This window comes from Hirundo rustica, chromosome 23 (assembly GCF_015227805.2).
Source record: "Hirundo rustica isolate bHirRus1 chromosome 23, bHirRus1.pri.v3, whole genome shotgun sequence".
Lineage (NCBI taxonomy): Eukaryota > Metazoa > Chordata > Aves > Passeriformes > Hirundinidae > Hirundo > Hirundo rustica.
This window is the reverse complement of record NC_053472.1, coordinates 6,175,882-6,198,641: the sequence shown is the minus strand read 5'-3', so window position 1 is coordinate 6,198,641 and position 22,760 is coordinate 6,175,882. Positions and strand designations below refer to the sequence as shown.

At 63.9% G+C, this 22,760-nt stretch overlaps 4 protein-coding genes across 9 annotated transcripts in view; 3 read left to right on the top strand and 1 right to left on the bottom strand.

Moving 5' to 3' along the window:
• Positions 1-2,595, bottom strand: part of SIK3 (SIK family kinase 3) — a 70,966-nt gene extending 68,371 nt beyond the window's left edge. For 3 of the 4 annotated variants that reach the window (XM_040084976.2, XM_040084975.2, XM_040084977.2), the window contains exon 1: positions 2,463-2,575. The gene's annotated coding sequence lies outside the window, so the exon portion shown is untranslated. Of the gene's footprint in view, positions 1-2,462 lie in introns of all 4 variants that reach the window. The other variant, XM_040084974.2, reaches the window with a different exon arrangement.
• On the top strand, positions 1,985-10,773 carry PAFAH1B2 (platelet activating factor acetylhydrolase 1b catalytic subunit 2). Of its 2 annotated transcripts, none has more exons than XM_058423403.1 (6): positions 1,985-2,204; positions 4,629-4,716; positions 5,206-5,295; positions 6,116-6,232; positions 6,469-6,591; positions 7,142-10,773. In XM_058423403.1, exons 2-6 carry the CDS (start codon positions 4,636-4,638, stop codon positions 7,418-7,420), a joined length of 690 nt encoding a protein of 229 aa, XP_058279386.1. In that variant the 5' UTR covers positions 1,985-2,204; positions 4,629-4,635; the 3' UTR covers positions 7,421-10,773. The 2 variants fall into 2 exon arrangements, with proteins under 2 accessions (XP_058279386.1, XP_039940907.1); XM_040084973.2 differs by lacking the exon at positions 1,985-2,204 and adding an exon at positions 3,515-3,595.
• A 1,203-nt stretch (positions 10,774-11,976) lies between these two features.
• SIDT2 (SID1 transmembrane family member 2) lies at positions 11,977-18,853 on the top strand. 2 transcript variants are annotated; one of them, XM_040084982.2, is made up of 27 exons: positions 12,025-12,293; positions 12,504-12,625; positions 12,860-13,021; positions 13,129-13,174; positions 13,265-13,366; positions 13,444-13,527; positions 13,701-13,812; positions 13,901-13,966; positions 14,067-14,160; positions 14,271-14,326; positions 14,581-14,592; positions 14,725-14,796; positions 14,879-14,953; positions 15,586-15,707; positions 15,781-15,854; positions 15,947-16,013; positions 16,145-16,218; positions 16,339-16,462; positions 16,565-16,682; positions 16,755-16,891; positions 16,956-17,064; positions 17,147-17,223; positions 17,319-17,365; positions 17,651-17,756; positions 17,863-17,973; positions 18,055-18,168; positions 18,257-18,853. In XM_040084982.2, the coding sequence occupies exons 1-27, from the start codon at positions 12,087-12,089 to the stop codon at positions 18,317-18,319; spliced, it is 2,553 nt and encodes an 850-aa protein (XP_039940916.1). In that variant the 5' UTR covers positions 12,025-12,086; the 3' UTR covers positions 18,320-18,853. The 2 variants fall into 2 exon arrangements, with proteins under 2 accessions (XP_039940918.1, XP_039940916.1); XM_040084984.2 differs by lacking the exon at positions 14,581-14,592 and having other exon boundaries at positions 11,977-12,293.
• A 693-nt stretch (positions 18,854-19,546) lies between these two features.
• On the top strand, positions 19,547-22,694 carry TAGLN (transgelin). Its single transcript, XM_040084981.1, has 5 exons — positions 19,547-19,671; positions 21,078-21,276; positions 21,588-21,765; positions 21,846-21,948; positions 22,171-22,694. Exons 2-5 carry the CDS (start codon positions 21,097-21,099, stop codon positions 22,310-22,312), a joined length of 603 nt encoding a protein of 200 aa, XP_039940915.1. The 5' UTR covers positions 19,547-19,671; positions 21,078-21,096; the 3' UTR covers positions 22,313-22,694.
• The last annotated feature ends 66 nt before the right edge of the window (positions 22,695-22,760 follow it).

The following is a 22,760-nucleotide window of genomic DNA, read 5'->3' as shown; positions in this document are numbered from 1 at the left end:
CTGATATAAAGCAAAGCTTTCCAAGCTTAGTATCCCCTTCCATCACCCAAAGCCAATGTGCAAAATCCAGCCTTGGCCCTGTAAACGTGGAACACAATTTCCAGACAAAATCTGTGAGCATATTGTGCCATTCTTCAGACAAAATCAACCATTCCCGCACAAAAGATGGTCTCTGCTTTGGTATTTTGCAAACTTCAGAGTCAGCACCACTGCGAAGAAACCTTGACCCAAGGAGGGAGTCTGGAAACAGGAACAGGAAAGCAACTTGGAGCTAGATCCCTCCTTTTCCAGGAGTGATCTGCACTCAGAGGGGTCAGTCTCCTGCACTCGAAGCAACTGAACCCATCGCTCTGTTTCACTCAGAAAGGTTCAGGTTTATCATGGGGAGAACAACAGCACAGAACAACTCAAGTACAGGTTAAATTGTGGCATTGAGCACTTGCAGGCACAAAATAGCCGTCAGGGCAGGCAAATACAGCCCAGCTCTGAAAAGAACTGTCCAGGAGGTGTTATAACTGATGTTTAAATAGCCCCTGAAATTAATTCCACTTTATTATCTGGGCGAGGAGCCAGAGCTCCAACAAACCAAGGCGATGGTGGATTTCTCCTCCTGTTTCAAAACAAGGCTGCTCCTGAAAGTGACAGAGGGGCAACCCCTGAGAGTGACAGAGGGGCAACCCCTGAGAGTGACAGAGGGGCAACCCCTGAAAGTGACAGAGGGGCAACGCCTGAGAGTGACAGAGGGGCAATGCCTGAGAGTGACAGAGGGGCAATCCCTGAAAGTGACAGAGGGGCAACCCCTGAGAGTGACAGAGGGGCAATGCCTGAGAGTGACAGAGGGGCAATCCCTGAGAGTGACAGAGGGGCAATGCCTGAGAGTGACAGAGGGGCAACCCCTGAAAGTGACAGAGGGGCAACCCCTGAGAGTGACAGAGGGGCAATGCCTGAGAGTGACAGAGGGGCAATCCCTGAGAGTGACAGAGGGGCAATGCCTGAAAGTGACAGAGGGGCAATCCCTGAGAGTGACAGAGGGGCAACCCCTGAAAGTGACAGAGGGGCAACCCCTGAGAGTGACAGAGGGGCAATCCCTGAAAGTGACAGAGGGGCAACCCCTGAGAGTGACAGAGGGGCAATCCCTGAGAGTGACAGAGGGGCAACCCCTGAAAGTGACAGAGGGGCAACCCCTGAAAGTGACAGAGGGGCAACCCCTGAGAGTGACAGAGGGGCAATGCCTGAGAGTGACAGAGGGGCAATCCCTGAGAGTGACAGAGGGGCAATCCCTGAGAGTGACAGAGGGGCAACCCCTGAGAGTGACAGAGGGGCAACCCCTGAAAGTGACAGAGGGGCAACCCCTGAAAGTGACAGAGGGGCAACGCCTGAGAGTGACAGAGGGGCAATCCCTGAGAGTGACAGAGGGGCAACCCCTGAAAGTGACAGAGGGGCAACCCTTGAAAGTGACAGAGGGGCAACGCCTGAGAGTGACAGAGGGGCAATCCCTGAGAGTGACAGAGGGGCAATGCCTGAGAGTGACAGAGGGGCAATCCCTGAAAGTGACAGAGGGGCAATCCCTGAGAGTGACAGAGGGGCAATCCCTGAGAGTGACAGAGGGGCAATCCCTGAAAGTGACAGAGGGGCAACCCCTGAAAGTGACAGAGGGGCAACCCCTGAAAGTGACAGAGGGGCAATGCCTGAGAGTGACAGAGGGGCAATGCCTGAGAGTGACAGAGGGGCAACCCCTGAAAGTGACAGAGGGGCAAGCCCAGCCAACACCATCCTCCCTCTGCAGCGCTTCCAAGGAGCCAGCACGGAGCCAAGAGTGGGGCAGGCGCAGGGCTTAGGTTCAGGCCTGTCTGCTGCCTGCCCATGCCAGCCCTGCTTCCCGCAGCTCTCCTCCTGCCGCAGCTCCCGGGAAGATCCCGGCGGAGCCCTGGCGCATGCAGCACGACGAGCCCTCTCCGGGAGCTCCGTGTCACCGGCACGATCCGGAGTACGGCAGCGATACTGCCGTTCCTCACGGATCTCCGGCCGTGTTCCAGGGCTCGCCCGTGCCGGGATCCACCCGGATCTCCTGCCATGTTCCGGGGCTCACCTGGAGCGCGGCCGTACCTGGATTCGCCTTTCCCTCGGGAGGCCCTTCCTCGCTCTCTTCCCTGCGGTTTCCCACGGCCCTGAAGACTCGGCCACGATCGATTCTCATCGTTTCGGTAACAAACCGCCCGTCCCCCGCTTGCCCTCCGTGCGCCCCCGGGCACGCCGGGAGCATCCCCGGGTACCCCGGGAGCATCCCCCCGCTCCACCTCCACGTTATCCCGGTGCCACGGGACCCGCGGGGACACCCGCGTCGCCCGTGACAGCGGCCCCGCTGCCCGGCAGCGCCCGCTCGGGGCCGGGGGGGACCGGGGCCGCTCCGCGCTCCCTCCCGGCTCACCCGGGCAGCGCCGCGACCCCCGCGGGGGACTCACCTTGGCGCGGGTCACCAGGTGCGTGGCGAGCTTCACCACGGCGAAGTTGCCCTTGCCGATGGTGCGCTCGATCTCGTAGTAGCCGATGCGGGCGGGCCCGGGGGGCCGCGGGGGCGGCGGGGCCGGGGAGAGCCGGGGGGCCGCGGGGGGAGCCCCCGCTCCGCCGCCTCCTCCCGCCGCAGCCGCCGCCGCCATCTTGTCGCGCGGAGCGAACCCCCCCGCGGGGCTGCGGCACCGCGTGAGCTCATCCGCGGGGGGGCGCCGGGGGGCGGGCGGCTGCCATGGCGACGGGGGAGGCGCTCTGACGTCACCGCTGGCGTCACGCCGCGCGCACCGCGCCGGGCGCCCCCGCGCGGCGGAACCGGGGGGAGAGGGCGCTGCGGGTTTGGGGAGAAACCCGCGGGAAACGGGAAAACTTGATGCTCGTGACGTCACGCCGTCAGGGACAACTCCCTCCTCCCGCCCACGTACACGTGGGTCACGCCCCAGCTCGGGAGGAGAATGACGTCACAGGGCGGGAGAGTGACGTCATGGAGAGGGGCTGGGTGCGCGGTCGCTGCTGCGGGTTTGGGGAGAACCCAGTGAGATATGGGAGAGGAGCCTGACGTCACTCCCCAGTGGGGATAGCTGTGGAATGATGTCATGGTGGGACCGCCCCACCTGGTGCCCTCCGGGGCCAGGAAATGCTTCAGTTTTGTGGCAAAACACGGGGGCAATTGGAAACTTGTTCTTGTGACATCACTCCTTGCGGAGACATCAGGGACGCCCCCACATGCAGCTCACGACTCATCTTGGGAGCGCCATGACGTCACGGGTGGGAGAATGACGTCATGGCGAGGGGCGGGAGGTGCTGGGTTTTAGGGTGAAACCCACGATCAACAGGAAAGGGTGACACCGCTCCATCAGGGAGTGCCTCCATCACGCCCCATCTGGGTCGCGCTCGGGGCGGCGTGACGTCACGGGAGCGGCGCAGTGACGTCACGGCGGGGGGGAGGCGGGATTTCCGCGGGTGCGGGGCGGAAGCGGCGGCCGGGGCGCGCGCGGGGAAGCGGAAGCGGAAGCGGCGCAGGCGCGGGGCCGAGCGGAGGGGACGCGCCCGCCATGGAGTCGCGGGGGAAGGAGCCGCAGCCGCCGTGAGTGCGGGGCGACCGCGGAGCGGGGCGGCGCCGGCCCGGGGACACGGGCGGGCAGCGCAGCGGGAGGGGAAGGGGAGGGGGGGCGCGGGGGGAACCCGCCCCGCTCAGCCCAGCCCGCCGCGATGGGCTCCGGGTGCGGGGTGCGCCCAGCCGGCTGCAGGCGGCGGCCGCGGGGAGCGTCATCCCGCCGCTCTCCCCGCTGTGGATCCTTCGGGAGCTGCGAAGGTGTTGGAGGGCTGGAGCATCTCACTGATGGGGAGAGCTGGGAGCTGGGCCTGGTCAGTCTGGAGAAAGGAATCCCATCGATCCGTACAAAAATCTCCAGGGAGTGTCAGGGGATGGTTCCAGACTCTCTTTAGTGGTGCCCAGCAACGGGACGAGGAGCAGTGGCCGTAAACTAAAATACAAATTGCATCTCAACGTGGGGAAGAATTTCTTTCTGTGGAGGGTGGCAGAGCACTGGAACGGCTGCCCAGGGAGATCTTGGGATCTCCCTCTCTGGACACATTCCAAACCCACCTGGATGCATTCCTGCGTCCCCTACTCCAGGTGACCGCGCCTTGGCAGTGGGGTTGGGCTGGATGATCTCCAGAGATCCCTCCCAACTCCTAGCGGTTCTGGGATTCTGGGATCAATCCCACCACGACGCTCTGCTCCCGAAGCCAGATTATCCACCTGCACGGTGGAGCTCAGCAGCTGTAAGCTGGGTCTCTGGGCACTAATAGGGACTTATCCTCGGAGCCTCAGCGGTTGTTGCTGGGTTATTAAAGCCTGGCATGGCTCAGGTGTGGGGCTGCAGAGCATCCTCGGCGCTGTGCTTTGTTCTCCGTGCTGGGATGTGTGTCGGTGCCTGGCTCCGGGGAAATGTCGGCTGCAGAGTCACTCTGGCATGGAGCAACATCCGTGTTGTTGTTCTCAGGCAGCTGCCAGCACAGGAACGGGCAGGAACTGTGGATTCCAGCAGCCCTTTCCCAGCCCTGCCGCTGTGGGAGCTGCTGGAAGCAGAGGGTGTGACCTGTTCTTTCCACAGGAACAGAATGGGCATGGGGGACTCCAACCCGGCAGCAGTCCCGCACGCCGCCGAGGACATTCAGGGGGATGACAGGTGGATGTCACAGGTAAGGCTGGCAGGTGGATCCTCCTCACTGGGGGGATGTTGGGCCTGTGCTGCTTAGGGACCCTGAGGTCACAAGAGCCTGGAGCTGGCAGCTGTCACACCTGCGTGTCCTGGAGCATCTTTCTGATGAGGGGTGACTGCAGGAGCTGAGCCGGGTTAGTCCTGAGAAGCCTTAGAGGAGATCCCATCAACCCATACAGAATCTCCAAGGGTGTCAGAAGATGGGGCCTGACTCTGCTCAGTGATGCCCAGGGGCAGGACAAGGAGAAATGGCCATAAACTAACCCACGCCAAGCTTCACCCACCCCGGGATCCTCACGGGGCTCTGGGGTGGGAGCAGTGTCCAGCAGCTCAGGGGTTAATGCAGACAGGGGTGCTGGAGGGCTCAGCAGCAGGGGAAACTGGTTGGGCAGCTGTCCCTGTCCTGTGAAGGGATGGATGCCCAGGAGCGATTGTCACCTGGGGCTCACCTTGCTGCTCTCTCTGACAGCACAATCGGTTTGTCCTGGACTGCAAGGACAAGGAGCCCGACGTGCTCTTCGTGGGGGACTCCATGGTGCAGTTGCTACAGCAGTACGAGGTAGGGGTAAAGGGAGGGAGGGGTGGGTTAGAGCAACTGGAGCATCCCTCTCTAACCCAGTAGTGCCTGATCACGTTTAACACCGATGATTTCCACTGTTCCCCTTTTCACTGCCGTCTCCTGAGGCGTTCCTGCCCTGTTTCCTGAACTCCCCAGTGCCTGGACACTGCTTTACCTGGCTGCTTTTGCCTCCCTCTCTGAAGCCACAACCAACTGCCTGCATTTTGGCACATGTGCACGGCCCTGCAGCTCTCAGATTCCAGCCTCCTGAGGGCCATTGAATTCCCTGTGGCTGTACCTGGCATGGCCAGAACACACTTAGCCCTGTGGAATTCCAGGTGCCAGAGGCATTGGTCCACTGGTTCTTCCCTAAAATTATTGAGGGAAACAAGAGTTCTCTTTCTGAGAACTGGTGGCAGCTGAGCAGCTTTGTTCTGCGTGAGCTGCTTCCCTTTGTTCTAGTTTTGTTACCTGGGGATGAGAAGGATTTAATCAGGTCATAGATTCCCTCTTCAAAGGCCCTGTACTTAGGGACACCGTGGTCTGCAGTAGATCAGCACTCTGGGGCTCTGATGAGTTCAGCAAATCACTGCTCCAGAGATCTTTCCTTCCTTTGTGCCGGGTCTTGAGAGCTTGAACCTCAGCAGCTCCGTCTCTTCTGACTGCAGATAAAACCTCATGCCTTGTCTAAATGCCCTTTGTGGAGTGAGTTTTCAGGGAAGGGCTCGTGGCTGCCCTCAGTGACCTTGAGGACACTGTGGTATCTTTGCTTCTCAGCCAGGATGCTGCTAAGAAGCCGCACGTTGGTTTCTGCTTGCAGATATGGCGAGAGCTCTTCTCACCGCTCCATGCTCTGAATTTTGGGATTGGTGGAGACACCACGGGACACGTTCTATGGAGACTGAAGAACGGTGAACTGGAGAACATCAAACCCAAGGTAGGAGCTGCAGAGTTAGTGAGGGTCTCCAGGTGTGCAGTGAAGGTCACCTGCAGCTGCAGGCCTGGCACAGGTGCCTTCCCCGAGGGCAGTGGGCAGTGCCAGCCCCGGGGCTGCCGGCCCGACCCTCCCTGCAGCTCTCTGGCCACAGATGGGGTTTATGCAGGGGTTTCGGGGTCATCCACCCCGTTACCATTTACTCTGGAAAAGCTGTGGACATTTTTCTCTCCTTGCAGGTCATTGTTGTTTGGGTTGGAACAAATAACCATGAAAACACGGCAGAAGAAGTCGCAGGGGGAATCGAGGCCATCGTGCGCCTGATAAACACCCAGCAGCCACAGGCCAAAGTGATTGTGCTGGTACGTCCCTGCTCCCTGGGCTGTGCCTCTGCCTTACTGGGAGTCACTGGGCTGTGCTGGGAGAGCAGTCCCTTCATCTGTCCTCTGCTTTGTGCCTCCCCTCTCTGGCTTGGTTTTGCAGGAGCTCTCCTTTAGCCCTTCCAGAGCTGGGTGGGCTCATTCCCAGTAACTATCCCACTTATTAATGTTGTTGAGGAAGTCCTCTGGGGGGAAAATAGGTGCCCAAATCCCAGCTGGCACTGGGAATCCTAGCTGGCTTCCTTGTCCTAAGGAGGCTGCTTCCTGTCCTGCTGAGGAACTGAAAGTGTGTGGAAAGAGCACAAGCTGATACATTTAAGAATTAAAAAAAGCAGTTTCCCTGCCAGTCAGTGCTTGCAGCTCATCTGGCTCCTTCACGTTAGGCCCGAATGGACAAATTCCCATTCAAGGGATAGTTCCTCTTGTCACAGACATCCTAAATCTTGACAGGCAGCCCGAATTGGAGGGCAGGGCAGGGCTCCTGATGCCATCAGAGTCACACAAAGCTCTTTTCCGCCTCCTCTCGTGCCAGGGCCTGCTACCTCGTGGAGAGAAGCCAAACCCTCTGCGGCAGAAGAACGCCAAGGTGAACCACCTGCTGAAAGCCTCGCTCCCCAAACTGCCCAACGTGCAGCTGCTGGACGTGGACGTGGGCTTCGTGCACTCGGATGGCACCATCTCCTACCACGACATGTTCGACTTCCTGCACCTGACGGGCGGGGGCTACGCCAAGGTCTGCAAGCCCCTCCACGAACTGATCATGCAGCTGCTGGAGGAGACCCCCGAGGAGAAACGAGCCGCCCTGGCCTGAGTCGCTGCTGTCAGCGTGGAGAGCATCATCCAGCCCATCAGATCAGTTCTGTCACTGGCACTACAGAATCCTTCTTTCTTAAAGCACTTTCCATTGTAGAATGATACCGGATGTCCGTACCTAGTGTTTTGAGGGGGAAGGCTCATGTTTAACTGGTCTTGTACATACGAGGGCCGGCTGGGTTGGTTTTATTGCAGGAGGAAATTAGCTGAAGAAGAGTTTTACTTTTAAACCATTCCTCATTTAAAACGAGAACAGGACTGTCACTCTGTGCCCCTCATGTCTTGTTGCCCCGTGGTTGTCCTAGACCCCTTGTAGCCTGTCCGACAGCCCGCTCCTGGCTCACCGTTCCTGGCTGCAGGCATCGTGCTCTGTGTATTTGCCTGGGAACAAGAGTCACATTCCACTTGCAAAAGCCAGAACAGATGCATTTTTCCAAACTCGGTTCCACCTTTTAGGCGGTTTTGGGTTTTTTGTTTGGGTTTTTTGTTTGTTTGTTTGTTATTTGTTTGGTTTTTTACTGGGGGGGCGGTTAAATGACACGTGTTGCTTTCTCACTCCTTTCTGAAGCAGCTTGAGACTGGAATTCAGAAACTTAAAGAAGCAAACAGTTACCTGAACTCGTGTAACACTCCCCAGTGCTTGTCTTGTGCTCGTTTCCCCAGTCCTGCTAGCAGGGGTCACCTTTCCTCCCACGCAGTTCTCCCGGGGGCACCTTCCTTCCCTCCCACACAGCTCTCCTGGGAATGCTCCCATTTGGGTGCTGCTGCTGGCCCCTGCTCCTGCTGCCCGTGATGTTGCTGGCTTTTAGCAGTTGCTCAGTGTAGGATTTTAGTGATCCAGTAATTGGCAGTCACTTCTTCGCTCCTTGGAGCTGACAGACATCCCTGTGAGGTGCCCGGGCTCTTTGCAGTTTTTTTCCTATTTTTTATTAAGTATGCCTGTTACAGCCTTTTTTTTCTAAAGCAAACCCACATGAGGAGCCCCTGGCTGCAAGGCCTAAATCACTCTGAAGCTTTACAGGTCCCAAGGTGTACATTTCCTTATCACTACTGGTTTACTTGTATAAACATTTTATTTGGGCAACTACAGCCTCTTAGAGTAAAAAGTGAAGTTAAGACGTAGCTTCTCCTGCCCTGGACACTGCTCCTCTAGCGAGGGAGCCAGAGGGGCAGGTGCCCTCCTAAGGGCTGTGGCTCGGTGGAGTTTTGGTTTGGTTTGTAGTTCAGGTTGTAGTGAAACAACTTTTCATTTAAAACCGAGAGCTTCTCTTCCAGAAAGAAATGGTTTGGACCCGAGAGGCAGAGCCCTAGATTAATTGATAACTAGCAAATAACCTATTTTAAACCAAGTCTGTTCCTCCCTGCCTCACCTGCCGGAGCTGGAGCTCAGCGGTGCCACGCTGGGTTTGTGCTTCCCGCGGGATTCCAGGCGGGTCAGGCTGGGAGGAACGGAGAGCTTCACTCCGTGCTCCAAGGGAGGGGTGTTCAGGTGTCAGGCGGCTTTGCTGAAGCCCATAGGTACTGTACATAGTCTGTCTGCCCTTTGCTGTAGCCAAGGGGCTGGTGTGTAACTGACCTAGCGTTGAGGAATCCCCTAACGTCCCACCTCATCCCCCTCCTCCTGTAGATTTGATCATAGCAGGATTCCTGCCTGGATTGCATGCATAGTGTGTGTTTTGTTTCCAGTATATGTGATCTACACACAGATGAAGGAAAGGTGAAGCATTCCCCTGGCCAGGATCAGATGCAGGGAGCTGCAGAGTGCCATGGGAGAGAAGGGATCGCATCCTACCCCCATGATCCAGAGCAGGGGTGCTGCTCCTGGAGCCCCACGGCCTTGCAGGGCAGGCTTTGAGGGAACACTGCTCACACTTCCCATAAGCTTCTGCCTGGAAATATTGGGGAAGGGCAAGTGGAAAATCAAATGTTAAAAGTACAGTGCAGTGGAGAGTTCATGGGGAAGGGCTCATCCCATCCCCAGCCTCTCAGGGAGCCGGGATAAAATCCATTCCTGCTCCCTGAGAGCTCTCCATCTCTCCGAGCTTGTGAGAAAAGGCCGTGTGCTAGTTTAATCTGCATCCCTGCTTCCTTCCCTCCCTGCTGCTGCTGCTGCATTTGGCTGAAGAGATGCTAACCAGGAATGTACTCTGCAGTAAAGCTCCCACCTCGCTCGGCACCCTGTGCTCGCTGTGAGCCAGCCCCGTGGGCAGGCTGCCGAGTGGCCCGGGGAATTTGGCAGGCTCCGGCGTCGCCGGGGAGGCTCTGCTGGCTCTGCTTAGGCTTGGCTTGCTGAGGTGCCACGCTCTGTGCCGGTTCAGTGCTCTTGGCTCTGCTCGTTGCTGCCTGGCAGGAAACTGCCCTGCTCACCTGAGAGGTGTCGTGGGCAAGAGGGGTTCTGCCTCCTGCTCACCGAGTGCTGAAATCCGAGTGCCTCTTGTGAGAAAACTTCAATTCCAGCTCCCTGTGTCCCTCGGGACGGGGCTGGGCTGGAGCCGTGGCCTCCTCTGAGTGAGCGTGTCCAGTTTTGTGTTTATGCAGCAGAGAGGAAAACAAAAGATGTGAAATGACAGAGTCTTGTGAGGTGCCGGGGGAGGGTGAGGGAGGAGCAGGGAGGTCCCCGTACCTCCCCTCGCTGCCCCAAGCCTTCCCCGGGACACAACCATTGTGATTCTGCTTTGGCAAAAATGCATCGGCTGGTAGAAGTCACTGTTAGTGCATATTTCGATATAAATGTCAATGTTTCACCCACCGTGTCGCAGCCTGTGTGTGTGTGTGTGTGTACCCAGCCGTCTGCTGCCCTGTCTCGGTCACTCCTGGAGGTCCCCGTGGGGCCGGGCAGGCGCTGCCAAACCTCCCACTGCGGGTCCTCCCCAGCTCTGGGAGCTGCGCTCAGCCAGATCCTTGCTCCTCGTTTAATTCCTGCTTTTCTCCGCTCCGTTTGGGGCTGGTTTTGTCTGTTTCTCCTCCTTTCCCCGTGCAGATCTGGGTGCTGCACCCAAACCTGCCAGCACGGAGCTGCAGGTGAAGGGGACTGGTTTATTTTGGCCCTCGACAGGACATCGGCTTGTATTCGATTCCCGAGTGATTTGTCTCTAACGGCCCTGGAAGGAACAGGGAGTGCACATCCCCACGCAGTCCCGCTCACAAACATCCTGCAAGAGGCGACTCGAGTTCCATCAGAGCCGAGGAGTCGGCCGGAATTCTGCTTCTCTTCCCGCATGTCTGTCCCTGAGGTTGTCCCATCTGCCGCCAGCGCCACCGCCTGCACCTGGAAACAACGGGCAGACTGTCCGAACTGTGGGATGCTCGGGGACAGGAGGGCCCGGAGAAATAAAGTGCACAATAGCAGCAGTGCCTTGTCTCGTGGCGTTTGTCCCGTGGAGCAGAGCAGGGAGCCGGCGGCAGCGCTCCTGGATGTCACAGCCAGGAGCGGTGACACGGGGCTGAGCCCCTTCAGAGGGGGATTTTAGGTCAAAACCCCCAGCTGCAGGCAAATAAAATGTGACGTAAAGGCCACAGAGTTGTTGGAGAGAGGTCTGGAAGCGGAAGGCTTGGCAACAGCTGGGACGGGGGGCGTGTTTTGGGAGACGCACAAAAAATGCGGTGTGGCATCACTGCCGCTTTCCCCAAGCATGGGAAAACTCCCAAGTTTCTTTGAATTATTCCATCCATGGAGAAGGGTGCCACAAATGGGAGAGGCTGCAGGAACCCCGGTGGGAATCCAGAGAGCAGCAGGAGAAAGGGATGGGGCAGAGCCCTCCCTTCCCCGAATCCCTGACAGGATTCTTTGGGGCTTTGGGGGCAGGCAGGCTGGGCAGGTGTTTAGGTTTGGGTTTGGGTGGGTGTCTGGAGTGCCGCATGGCACCCGGGCTCCCCTGGTGGGGCAGGGACCCCGTATGGGGTCTCCTGTGGAACAGGGGCTCCCTTATGGGGTGCTACACAGGACAAGGCTCCCCAGAGCGTTCTGTAGGGGGCAGGATCTGCCCTACAGACCAGGGCTTTTTCTGTGGGGTTCCACAGGGAACTGGGCTTCTTGTACAGGATCCCATATGGAGCAGGGGCTCCCCTTTGGAGCCGGGGTCCTATATGGGCTTGGGGCTCCTCTCTAGAGCAGGACTTCCCCTACGAGGTCCTGTTTGGACCAGGGCTCCCTTATGGGGCCTCATATGGCACAGGGGCTCCCCTGCAGGACAAGGCATTCCCTGTGTGTCTCCCTATGGAGCCGGGCTTCCCCCGCGGGGTAGCGCACGGGGCTCGGTGCCCCGGGGCGGTGTTCCCCGGGCTCGGGCCGGTGTTCCCCGGGCTCGGGCCGGTGTCCCCCCGGTTTGGGGCCGGTCCCCCCGCCCCGCCCGCCGCGTCACTTCCCCGGCCGGGCACTCAGCGTGCGACGAGCCTGACGTCACCGCCGGTCCGTGTTTACCGCGGTGCGGAACGGGAAGGGGAGAGGGAACCGGGACCGGGATCGGCACCGAGAGCGGCTCCGCGCCCCGCCAGCAGCGCGCCCGGCACCGCCAGCGCACCGGCCCGGCCATGGGGCAGCGCGCCCGGGCGCGCCCCGGCTGAGCGCCCCGCTCGTCCCGTCCCTTCTTCCCGTCCCTTCCGTCCCTTCCCGTCCCTTCCCGTGCCGTCCCGCCCCGCGGACCTTGGCCGGGGATGCTGGCGGGATGTCGGGCTCCGGCGCGGCCGTGCTGGCCTGGGCGCTGCTGGCCGGGGCGCTGCTGCCCGCGCCGCCCGTCCGGCCCCAGCCCCTGCCCCGCGGCGACCGCAAGATGCAGGAGAAGGAAGCGCAGTTCAACACCACCTACATCGACTGGGTGGACGCCAACCTGCTCAACATCTACGCCTTCAACCACAGCGTCCGGAGGAACAGGGTGAGCCGGGGTGGTCCCCGCCGCCGCGTCCCCCGCGGGCGGGCTGTCCCCGGGGGTGCCGGGGCCGTGGGGTGCGCGGGGCACCCTTGGGAACAGTCAGCCCTGCCCTCCTTGCCTTGCCACGGCGGCCGAGCAAAGTCCAGCCTTCGGTTCGAGCCGCCGCGGCCCGACCTGCCCGGCCGAGCACCGAACCTGCCCCTGTCCCCGCAGACCGAGGGCGTGCGGGTGTCGGTCAATGTCCTCTCGGAACACAAGGACCGGCCCGTCCTCTTCGTGGTGAGGCAGAAGGAGGCGGTGGTCTCCTTCCAGGTGCCGCTCATCCTCCGGGGCCTGTGAGTACCAGCGGGGCGGGCAGGGATGTCCCACAAGGAGCTCCCCAGGCTGGGATGTCCCACGCAGGAGCTCCCCAGGCTGGGATGTCCCACGCAGGAGCTCCCCAGGCTGGGATGTCCCACGCAGGAGCTCCCCAGGCTGGGATGTCCCACGCAGGAGCTCCCCAGGCTGGGATTCCCCACGCAGTGGTCCCTGGGCGGGGTCGGTGGGCACACACGGCTCTCCCTGCCCAGGTACCAGCGGAAATACGCGTACCAGGAGGTGAGCCGCACGCTCTGCCAGCCGCAGACCAAGGCCGAGGTGGAGACCCAGCACTTCTACGTGGATGTCTCCACGCTGTCCCTCAACACTTCCTACCAGCTGCGGGTCACCCGCGTGGAGAACTTTGTGCTGCGGTGAGGGGAGCCCCACAACCTTGTCCCCTTCCCTGCAGGCTGCCCGTGGGGGCTCAGGGGCTGTGGGCTCCCCTCGCCACCGTTCACCTTTGCCGTGCTCTCTGCAGGACCGATGAAAGGTTCAGCTTCAATGCCACAGCTGCCCAGCCACAGGTGAGGACAGCTAGCACGGCACGGCGCAGCACGGGAGGGGTCTGCACTCAGAAGGGGAGCGTGGCAGCAACGGGCTCTTTCTCCTCACAGTACTTCAAGTACGAGTTCCCCGAGGAAGTGGACTCGGTGATCGTGAAGGTGACCTCAGCCATGGCGTTCCCCTGCTCCGTCATCTCCATCCAGGACATCCTGGTAGGTCTGGGCAGAGGGTCTCCTCTCTGGGTGAGCCGTGGTGCCCAGCGGGGCTGACGGCACCTCTGCCCCCGCAGTGCCCCGTCTACGACCTGGACAACAACGTGGCCTTCATCGGGATGTACCAGACCATGACCAAGAAGGCGGCCATCACGGTGCAGGTGGGCACGGGGCTGTGCCGTGGGGCTGTGCCATGGGGCTGAGCTGCTCCCGGTCCCTCCCTGAGGCTGTCAGGCACCGCTGGCTACTGGGGCCCACAAAGGGTGGCCCTGGGATAAGCTCTGGCATGGGAGATCCCCTGCTGGGCGCTGCTGACCCCCGTCTCTTGCTGCAGAAGAAGGATTTCCCCAGCCATAGCTTCTACGTGGTGGTGGTGGTGAAGACGGAGGACGAGGCGTGCGGGGGGGCTCTGCCCTTCTACCCCCTCTCCAAGGATGCCTCTCCAGGTTTGCGGTGGGGCTGCCACCGTGGGCTGCGTGTGGGGACGCGCTGGGGACGGGGAGAGAGCTGAGCCCTGTCCCTGCCTTCTTCCAGATGAACCCGTGGATCAGCACAACCGGCAGAAGATGCTGGAGGTGATGGTGTCACCTGCCATAACCTGTGAGTCCGGGAGGGGCTGGGGGTGCTGGGCTCTGTGGGGACCCGTGGCGGGTCCCCTGAGGTGCCACCCCCGCTGAGGGCCTGTCCTGGCTCTGCGCAGCTGAGGCCTACGTGCGCAGCGTTCTCTTCTGCCTCGGCATCTTCCTCTCCTTCTACATCCTCACGCTGCTCATCGCCTGCTGGGAGAGCTGCCGGTGAGTGCCCAGGTGCCTGTGCCCCTCTGGGTGCTGAGCCCATGGGCACAATCCTGGTGGGGGCCCTGGGGCGGTGTTCCCCCGGGGCTGAGAGCTGCTTCCCTCGGCAGGCAGCACAGGAGGAAGGGGCTCCTGGCAGCCATGGACTCGCCCAGCCTGGACACAGGTGAGAGCTGGAGGCAGCAGCCGGCAGGATGGAAGGGCCTGCCTGGGGAATTCCTCATATGCTTCCCTCTTGAGCCTGTGGCAAAGCCTCTGCCTCTGCAGGAGTATCCCCCTGAGTCCCCGGGGGTAAATCCCAGTGTCAGGGGGACAGGGAGGTGCCAGACTTCTCTGCTGTGGGGCTGGCAGGGCTGTGCTGGGGCTTTGCATCTCACCAGGTCTGTCTCTTTCTTCTCGTGGCTTTCCGGGGACTCCCAGCATCGCTCCTTGGTAGGTGCCAGCTCTGTCCTTGGCTCTGAGCTTGCCCCGTGCCAGGACAGGGCTGGTGGGAGCTGCTTTGTGCCCATGCAGCCCTGGGACAGGGGTGCCACCGAGGGTGACGGGCACCCTCCTGTCCCGCAGGTCACTCCCGCAGCATCCCCGACTCCTTCCTGAACCACGGCCCCTACGACAGCTACGGTTACGGCTCCTTCGGTGAGTGCCACGCGCTGTCCCCTGTCCCTTCACCCCCTGCCCATGCGCTGTGCCTACCGTCTGCCCGTCCTTGTCCTTGCAGGGAACGGCTCCTCCAGCAGCACCGAGGGCGTCACGGACAGCCTGGGCTCAGCAGAGGTCTCCTACAGTTACGTGGGTGAGTGCCGCCAGTGTGGCCGCAGCCCTGCGGAGCCGCGTGCCCGGTGGCACCCTGGCTCTGCCCCTGCCGTCTCGGGGAAGGTCCTGGGGCTGCCGGCCCCTCTGTGCAGCCCCCAGCGGGGTCTCCGTCGCTGGCACACCTCCGGGAGCTCTGCTCCAGTAACTCTGGCTTTCCTTTGAAGGGCAGGAGCAGTTCAAGCGGCGCACGCCCTCCGCCCCGACGAGGCCGCTGAGCATTGCCATGGGTAGACGCTGGTACCGGGCAGGGTGGGGCCAATCAGGGCGAAATCTGCCCAGCCCCAAGCTGTGCCCGGGGAGCAGAGCCCCTGCTCCCCTCCGTCAGAGCACGGGCAGCACCCGAGGGGCCGCACAGCAGGACGTTGTCCGCCTGGCCCTCGGTGTTCCCCAGCTGGCAGAGCCCCAGGAGCAGGCACGGGGCGATGCTTGCCCGCGTGGGCGCAGCCACCACCTGTCCCCAGGGCAGGGCTGTAGGCAGCTGGAACCCGTCCCCGGTGCGAGCTGGCAGGGAGGCGGCCCGGTGGTTAATTGGGGGTGATTGGGGCTCTGCGGGGGGGGCAGCGAGGCGGGCTGGGCCCGGGGGCTCTGCTGATGGCCCCGGCTCGGCCGCAGGGGAGCGGTCACTGGACAACGTGGCCAGCCGGCCGCGCCTGGACTCGCTCAGCTCTGTGGAGGAGGATGACTACGACACGCTGGCCGACATCGACTACGACAAGAACGTCATCCGCACCAAGGTGCGTGTGCCCCCCAGCCCCGCCAGCCGCTCCCCGCTGGCCCGGCGAGCCCCTGACCCCCCTGTCCTTGCAGCAATACCTGTGCGTGGCCGACCTGGCGCGCAAGGACAAGCGGGTGCTGCGGAAGAAGTACCAGATTTATTTCTGGTGAGTGGGAGGCGGTGGGCGGGGGGGCACCGAGCGGTGTCCCAGCCTGGGGTGCACAGCAGGGACCCCCTGACAGCCCTGCCCTCTCCCAGGAACATCGCCACCATCGCTGTGTTCTACGCCCTCCCCGTCATCCAGCTCGTCATCACCTACCAGACGGTGAGTGCGGCCAGGGCAGCGGTGAGGGGCTCCTGGGACCTCTGGGGGCTGCAGTCCCAAACCGTGTTCCCAGGAGTGACGGGGACGTCCCTGGGAGCCCCCTGTGTCCCTCACCCTGCTCGTGCCCGCAGGTGGTGAATGTCACGGGCAACCAGGACATCTGCTACTACAACTTCTTGTGCGCCCACCCCCTGGGGAACCTCAGGTGGGTTGGGGGACGCTGCAGGGTGGCTGGGGGTCCCTGTGCCCAGGGCCGGGCTGCAGCAGGACCCTCGGGAGGGAGGGGGGGGTCCACGGCACCCACACCGGGACTGGCCCCTCGCAGCGCCTTCAACAACATCCTCAGCAACCTGGGCTACGTCCTGCTGGGTTTGCTCTTCCTGCTGATCATCCTGCAGCGCGAGATCAACTACAACCGCGCGCTCCTGCGCAACGACACCCACGCCCTGGTGAGGGACAGGGCTGCTCGGGGGGGGCTCGGGCTGCCTGGGGGGGGCTCAGCCTCCTGGGACCCCCCCTCTTCCCGTCCCTCCGTCTCCTCCGCCCCGCAGGAGTGTGGCATCCCCAAGCACTTCGGGCTCTTCTATGCCATGGGCACCGCCCTCATGATGGAGGGGCTGCTCAGCGCCTGTTACCACGTCTGCCCCAACTACACCAACTTCCAGTTCGGTGAGTGCCCCCCCAGTGCCCCCCGCCCACACCGGGGCCCCCCGCGCCCCTCTCACCTCCGTGCCCCCCCAGACACCTCCTTCATGTACATGATCGCGGGGCTCTGCATGCTGAAGCTCTACCAGAAGCGTCACCCGGACATCAACGCCAGCGCCTACAGCGCCTACGCCTGCCTGGCCCTCGTCATCTTCTTCTCCGTGGTGGGCGTGGTGAGTACGGTGGGCACTGAGGGCGGGGGCCGGCCGCCCCCACGGCTCACTGCCTGCCCTGCAGGTCTTCGGGAAGGGGAACACGGCCTTCTGGATCGTCTTCTCCGTCATCCACATCGTGGCCACGCTGCTGCTGAGCACCCAGCTGTACTACATGGGGCGCTGGAAGCTGGGTGAGGGAGGGGGCACCGTGAGCGAGGAGGGTGGGGACACTGTGGTGGCCCCCCCACGGTGTCACCTCCCCTCTCCCCACAGACTCGGGCATCCTGCGCAGGATCCTGCACGTGCTGTACACGGACTGCGTCCGGCAGTGCAGCGGGCCCATGTACGTGGTGAGTGCTGGCACCGGGGCCCCCGGCTCTGCACAGACCCCCCCGGGCAGCCCCCCCAGAGCAGCCGCCCCTCACAGCCCGCTCCTCTTTTGCAGGACCGAATGGTGCTCCTGGTCATGGGGAACATCGTCAACTGGTCTCTGTGAGTGCAGAGCTGGGCACCTGCCAGATCCCACGCTGCTTCTCCCCATCCTGCTGCCGCCCCCACCCCGCTCCTGCGGCGCTGCCGTTCCTCCGCGGGGCCGGGCTGGGGACGGGCGGCTCGTGGCAGCTGTGAGCCCAGCACGACAGGTCCTCCTGCAGCTGTGGCACCCCGGAGCCCCCACGTGCTGCCCGGTCTCCCGGGGGCTGCAGACACGCTTTGGGGACAGCGGGCGTGGCAGGGGGACCCCCAGGCTGACCCCGCTGCCCGTCCCTGCCTCCCCAGCGCTGCCTACGGCCTCATTGTCCGCCCCAATGATTTCGCTTCCTACCTGCTGGCCATCGGCATCTGCAACCTCCTGCTCTACTTCGCCTTCTACATTATCATGAAGGTGGGATTTGAGCCCTGGGCCCCCAGGGGCCCAGCGGGCAGGGCAGGGCAGGGATGGGCGCTGCTGCCAGCTCCTGCCCACACGGTGACCCCGGCCTCCCCCGCAGCTCCGCAGTGGCGAGCGCATCAAGCTCATCCCCCTGCTCTGCATCATCAGCACCTCCGTGGTCTGGGGCTTCGCCCTCTTCTTCTTCTTCCAGGGCCTCAGCACCTGGCAGGTGAGCAGGAGGGTGGCACAGCAGCGGGGTGGGCAGGGTGGCCGTGGGCAGGCAGGGTGACGCCGGTTCTGTGTCTGGCAGAAAACGCCAGCTGAATCCCGGGAGCACAACCGTGACTGCATCCTGCTCGACTTCTTTGACGACCACGACATCTGGCATTTCCTCTCCTCCATCGCCATGTTCGGCTCCTTCCTGGTAGGTGCTGGTTCCGCAGGCCCAGCAGCTGCTGTCCCCAGTGCCCAGCTCCCCACGCCCTGCTCCCTTCACTCCCTTCACTCCACAGGTGCTGCTGACGCTGGACGATGACCTGGACTGTGTCCAGCGGGACAAGATCTACGTCTTCTAGGAGCCTGCAGCCACCCGCTGCCCTGGGACCGTGCCAAACGCCCGGCTGCAGCCCCGGGAGGGGGACCCACCCCTGGGGAGGGATATCTGCGCTGCAGGTCCTGCCAACCACTCCGTCCCCCTCCCCACAAGCTCTGGGGTCCTGGTTTGCCTCCTCCCCGTCAGCCGGGTCCCTCCAGGCACTTTGTGCCCATCCCTGGGCCCATCACAGCCAAAAACGGGGCTGGGAGGCCACCGGAGCATCCGTCCTCGGTGGCAAGTGACACTGGAAAAGGTGCTGCTGCTGCTCCGTGTGTGTGCCCGTGGGCGCAGCGGGGGGATCGGGGCCGGCGCCGTGCCAGCAGCCCCGTGGCCCCCCAAGCACGTGGGTGTGGGTCTCTCTTCAGTGCCTGAGTCGAGTGGGTGGGAGGTGGGGGCGCGCGGGGGTGGCCGTGGCCGGAGAGGCCCCGCTCGCGTCTCCTCCAGCGTCCCGGGAGGGGGTGGCTGCAGCGGGCCCCCGTCGCCGCTCCCCGTGGAGGTGCCGCGCTCCCCGCGCGTGGATCTGCTGGGAAGGGACTCGCATTAAAGTGTCTGCACTTTGCCCGTGCCTGCTGCCGCCTGCCAGGGGTGCCAGGCCCTGCTGTGGCGCTGGCTCCTTCTCCCCGCGGGATTTTGGGGGACGGGAGATGCTGCCTTGGAGAGCACGTGTGGGTGGCTTGTGGGTCACGGGGGGGACTGGCAGCCCAGTGCTGGGATGGTGTGGGCAGGGATGCCCATGGCGGTCCCGCTTCAGGGCTCCGCTGTGCCCTGACCCGCTGCTCCCGCTGGTGCCCGCGGGGCGGAGGGAATCCCGGCATCTGCGGGATGCCCAGGCGCGGTGCCCGCGGGATGCCGCAGCTTCGCCGCCGGCCCCGGCAGCCCCGGGCGGGCAGCGTGGGTGTCACCCGTGTCCCCGCGGGGGGACCCTGCTCCCGGCCCGGCTCCCGGCGGTGAGCGCACGGGAAAACCAGCCATGAAGTCAGGGCAGGAGCCCTCGGCGCTGCCGCCTGGCTATAAAAGGATTTACTCCATCAGCCCCCGGCCCGGTTCCGCCCTGGCCCCGGCCCCGCTGGGGCGGAGGCACGCGGGGAATGCTCGAGCACGGGCTTTCGTCGCTGGTTTTCGGAGTCTTTCCCCAAATATGGTGCCTGGGATGGAGTCACAGAGCGCTGCGGGGCCGGACGCCCCGGGAGGGAGGGTTTGGGGGGGGCCGGGCTCCGCGCCCCGCTGACATCACCGTCCCGCCGCCCTCCTTTTAGCACAAGGTCGGGGTCCCCGCGGGGCAGTGCGCTGGTCCCTCTCCGAGCATCGCCCTCGCTCCGTCCGCAGCCGCTTGTGAGTCCTGCCGCGGGAGGGGGGGCGGCGGGGAGGGTCCAGCCCCCGGCACCGGCGTGCTGCTCCCCGGGATGGCGACCCTGTACCGGGGATGGCGGAGCCGCTGCCGGGACTGCCATCTGCTGCTCCCTGCGTGGCGCGGATTCCTCTCCTCCGGGTGGAACGCGGCTCCCCGGGATGGGGATGCTGCTCCCCGGAGGAGGCTCAGGCTCCGCTGCTCGGGCTGCGGTCGCCGCCGGGGTTGTGTCCCGCTCCTGCCCCTCAGGACCGCGTTCCCGGCGGGGCTGCGCGGCTGCGGGTCCCCGCGGTAGCCGGAGGGGCCGTGCGGGGCTCAGGGCAGCGATGGAGGGGCAGCCGCAGCTCCCGGCGCCGTTTCTGCCCTGTGCTGGGCGGGACGGGGGACGGGCACGGGGCTGGCGGGCCGGGAGCGGCTGGTGGGCAGTGCCCCGTGGCCGGGGGGGCCGTGTGTGACCCCCGTGTGCCAGGTCGGGCCGGGGCAACGGAGCGGGATTGGCTGTGGCATCTGCGGCATCACTGGATGTGCCCAGCAGCGCTCGGGGTCTGGGCACGGGCTGCCCTGGGGCTCGTGTGGTATCCCCGCATAAATCGTGGGGCTCCTGGGGCACCCCTGCGTTGCTGGCAGGGCCCGGTGCCCTCTCCCGCACTGAGCTGTGCCAGGTCTCAGCCCGCCCCGCGGGAGCCAGGGTGCCCAGCGGTCAGGAGGAGCCCGCTGGAGGCAGGCGTGGCTGCGGGACATCCACACGGCTCCTGGAGCCACCCGGCGGCGTTCATGCCAAGCAAGGAGCCGGGCGGGCAGGCAGGAGCGATGCCAGCTCCGCCAGAGGCTTGGCTGCCGCTCCCAGAGCCTCTCCCTGCTGGCACCTTCCCTGGCATCCCCGCTGGCACCCTCGGGCCCTGCCTGCAGCCGCCTACCTGCCATCGCTGCCCGCGGCATGTCCTTACAAGGGCACGGGCACGGCTCCCGCCTCGCCCCGGCTCCTCCCCGGCTCCCGGACCTGCCGTGCCAAGGCCACTGCACCGTGCCACAGCCAGCCCTGACATGGGCACCCCGCCGCCTGCATCCCGGCACGGCTCACCCCGGGACATCCATGCCAGCCAAGAGCTGGCGAGGGACAGGGATGAGGCTGCTCCCGTGCACGGTCTGAGCTGGGGATGAGGCATCTCTGCCAGGGCATGAACCGTCTGTCTGGGCAGATTTTGGAGGTCGTGGTGGTGAATTTTCCTCCAAACACATCTGGATGGAGCTGAAGGGTTGTCACCTGGCCAGGGAGGAGTCGGAAGGGCTCATCCACGCTGCAGCAGGGCGGCAGGCAAACGACACAAGGGTGTCTGCGGGGCCAGGACACGGCATCTCCACGGCCTGACTGTCCCTGTCGTGCCTCCAGGTCTCCCAGCACCGCCGCCATGGCAAACAAAGGGCCAGCCTATGGCATGAGCAGGGATGTGCAGTCCAAGATCGAGAAGAAGTACGATGACGAGCTGGAGGACCGGCTGGTGGAGTGGATCGTGGCGCAGTGCGGGGCTGCCGTGGGGCGCCCCGAGCGAGGCCGCCTGGGCTTCCAGGTCTGGCTGAAGAACGGCATCGTAAGTGGGGCCCTGGGGGTGGGCAGGCGGTGGGGAGCTCCGAGGGCAGCACGGGGAGCTCTGAGTGCATCACAGGGAGCTCCGAGGGCAGCACGGGGAGCTCCGAGGGCAGCACGGGGAGCTCCGAGGGCAGCACGGGGAGCTCCGAGGGCAGCACGGGGAGCTCTGGGTGCAGCACGGGGAGCTCCGAGGGCAGCACAGGGAGCTCCGAGGGCAGCACGGGGAGCTCCGAGGGCAGCACGGGGAGCTCTGGGTGCAGCACGGGGAGCTCCGAGGGCAGCCCCGCAAAGCCAGGCTCCCCTCTGTGGCAGGTGCTCAGCAGGCTGGTGAACAGCCTCTACCCCGACGGCTCCAAGCCCGTCAAGATCCCCGACGCGCCGCCCACCATGGTGTTCAAGCAGATGGAACAGATTGCCCAGTTCCTGAAGGCGGCCGAGGACTACGGTGTGGTCAAGACAGACATATTCCAGACCGTGGACCTGTTTGAAGGTGCGGGAGGGGGCGGCCGGGGTTGGGGTGCCAGGGTGGCTGCGCTGTGCCCGTCCTCACGCCCCTCTCTCCCTGGGCAGCCAAGGACATGGCAGCGGTGCAGAGGACGCTGATGGCCCTGGGGAGCCTGGCAGTCACCAAGAACGACGGGAACTACCACGGGGACCCCAACTGGTTCATGAAGTAAGTGGGGCAGCGCAGAGCTGGGCACGGGGGCTCCTTTTGTTCCGCGGCTGCTCAGAGCCGGCTCTTCCCTCTGCCTGGAAGCGCCCCGGAGCGCACGGAGCCGGGATGCCAAGCTTTCAGCCGGGGAGGGAGGGTGGCTGGGCCGTTCCTGGCGATCGGGGAGCGCTCCTGGGCAGCCGCGGGCGCTGGTGCCCCACGGCCTCTCCCCGTGCCCCGCAGGAAAGCGCAGGAGCACAAGCGGGAGTTCACCGAGAGCCAGCTGAAGGAGGGCAAGAACATCATCGGGCTACAGATGGGCACCAACAAGGGAGCGTCACAGGCTGGGATGAGCTACGGCCGGCCCCGGCAGATCATCAGCTAGGCACGTCCCCGCCGCCCCCAGCCCTCCCCAGCCGGGACCTCCGTGCCCGCTCCCCCCGGCCCAGCGCCGCCGCCAGTCCATTGGTATTTATTGAGGAGCATCCGCCCGCCAGCCCCATCGCCCCGCCAGCGGCCGCAGCCCCCCAGCGCCGTGCCCCGGGCAGCCCCTGCCCCCGGCCTCGCACCCCCGCCGCCAGCCGGCCCTGCCCTCGCCCCTCGCCGGCACCCTCGGGTGGGACGCGCCCCGGCCCCCGGGGCCGCCGCCCCGCCCGCCGCCCGCACCAGCCCCGCGCCACCGCCGCAGAGATCCCTGCCAACGGGGAGAAGAGAGAATTGGCCTCGGTTTTGTACGTTTTTCTCAAAATTAAAAGGTTATATTCATCCGGCGTGGCCTGACGAGGTTTCCTCCCGCCTGCCCTGTTGCAGCCGATGGCGCCTGGAGAGCCAAA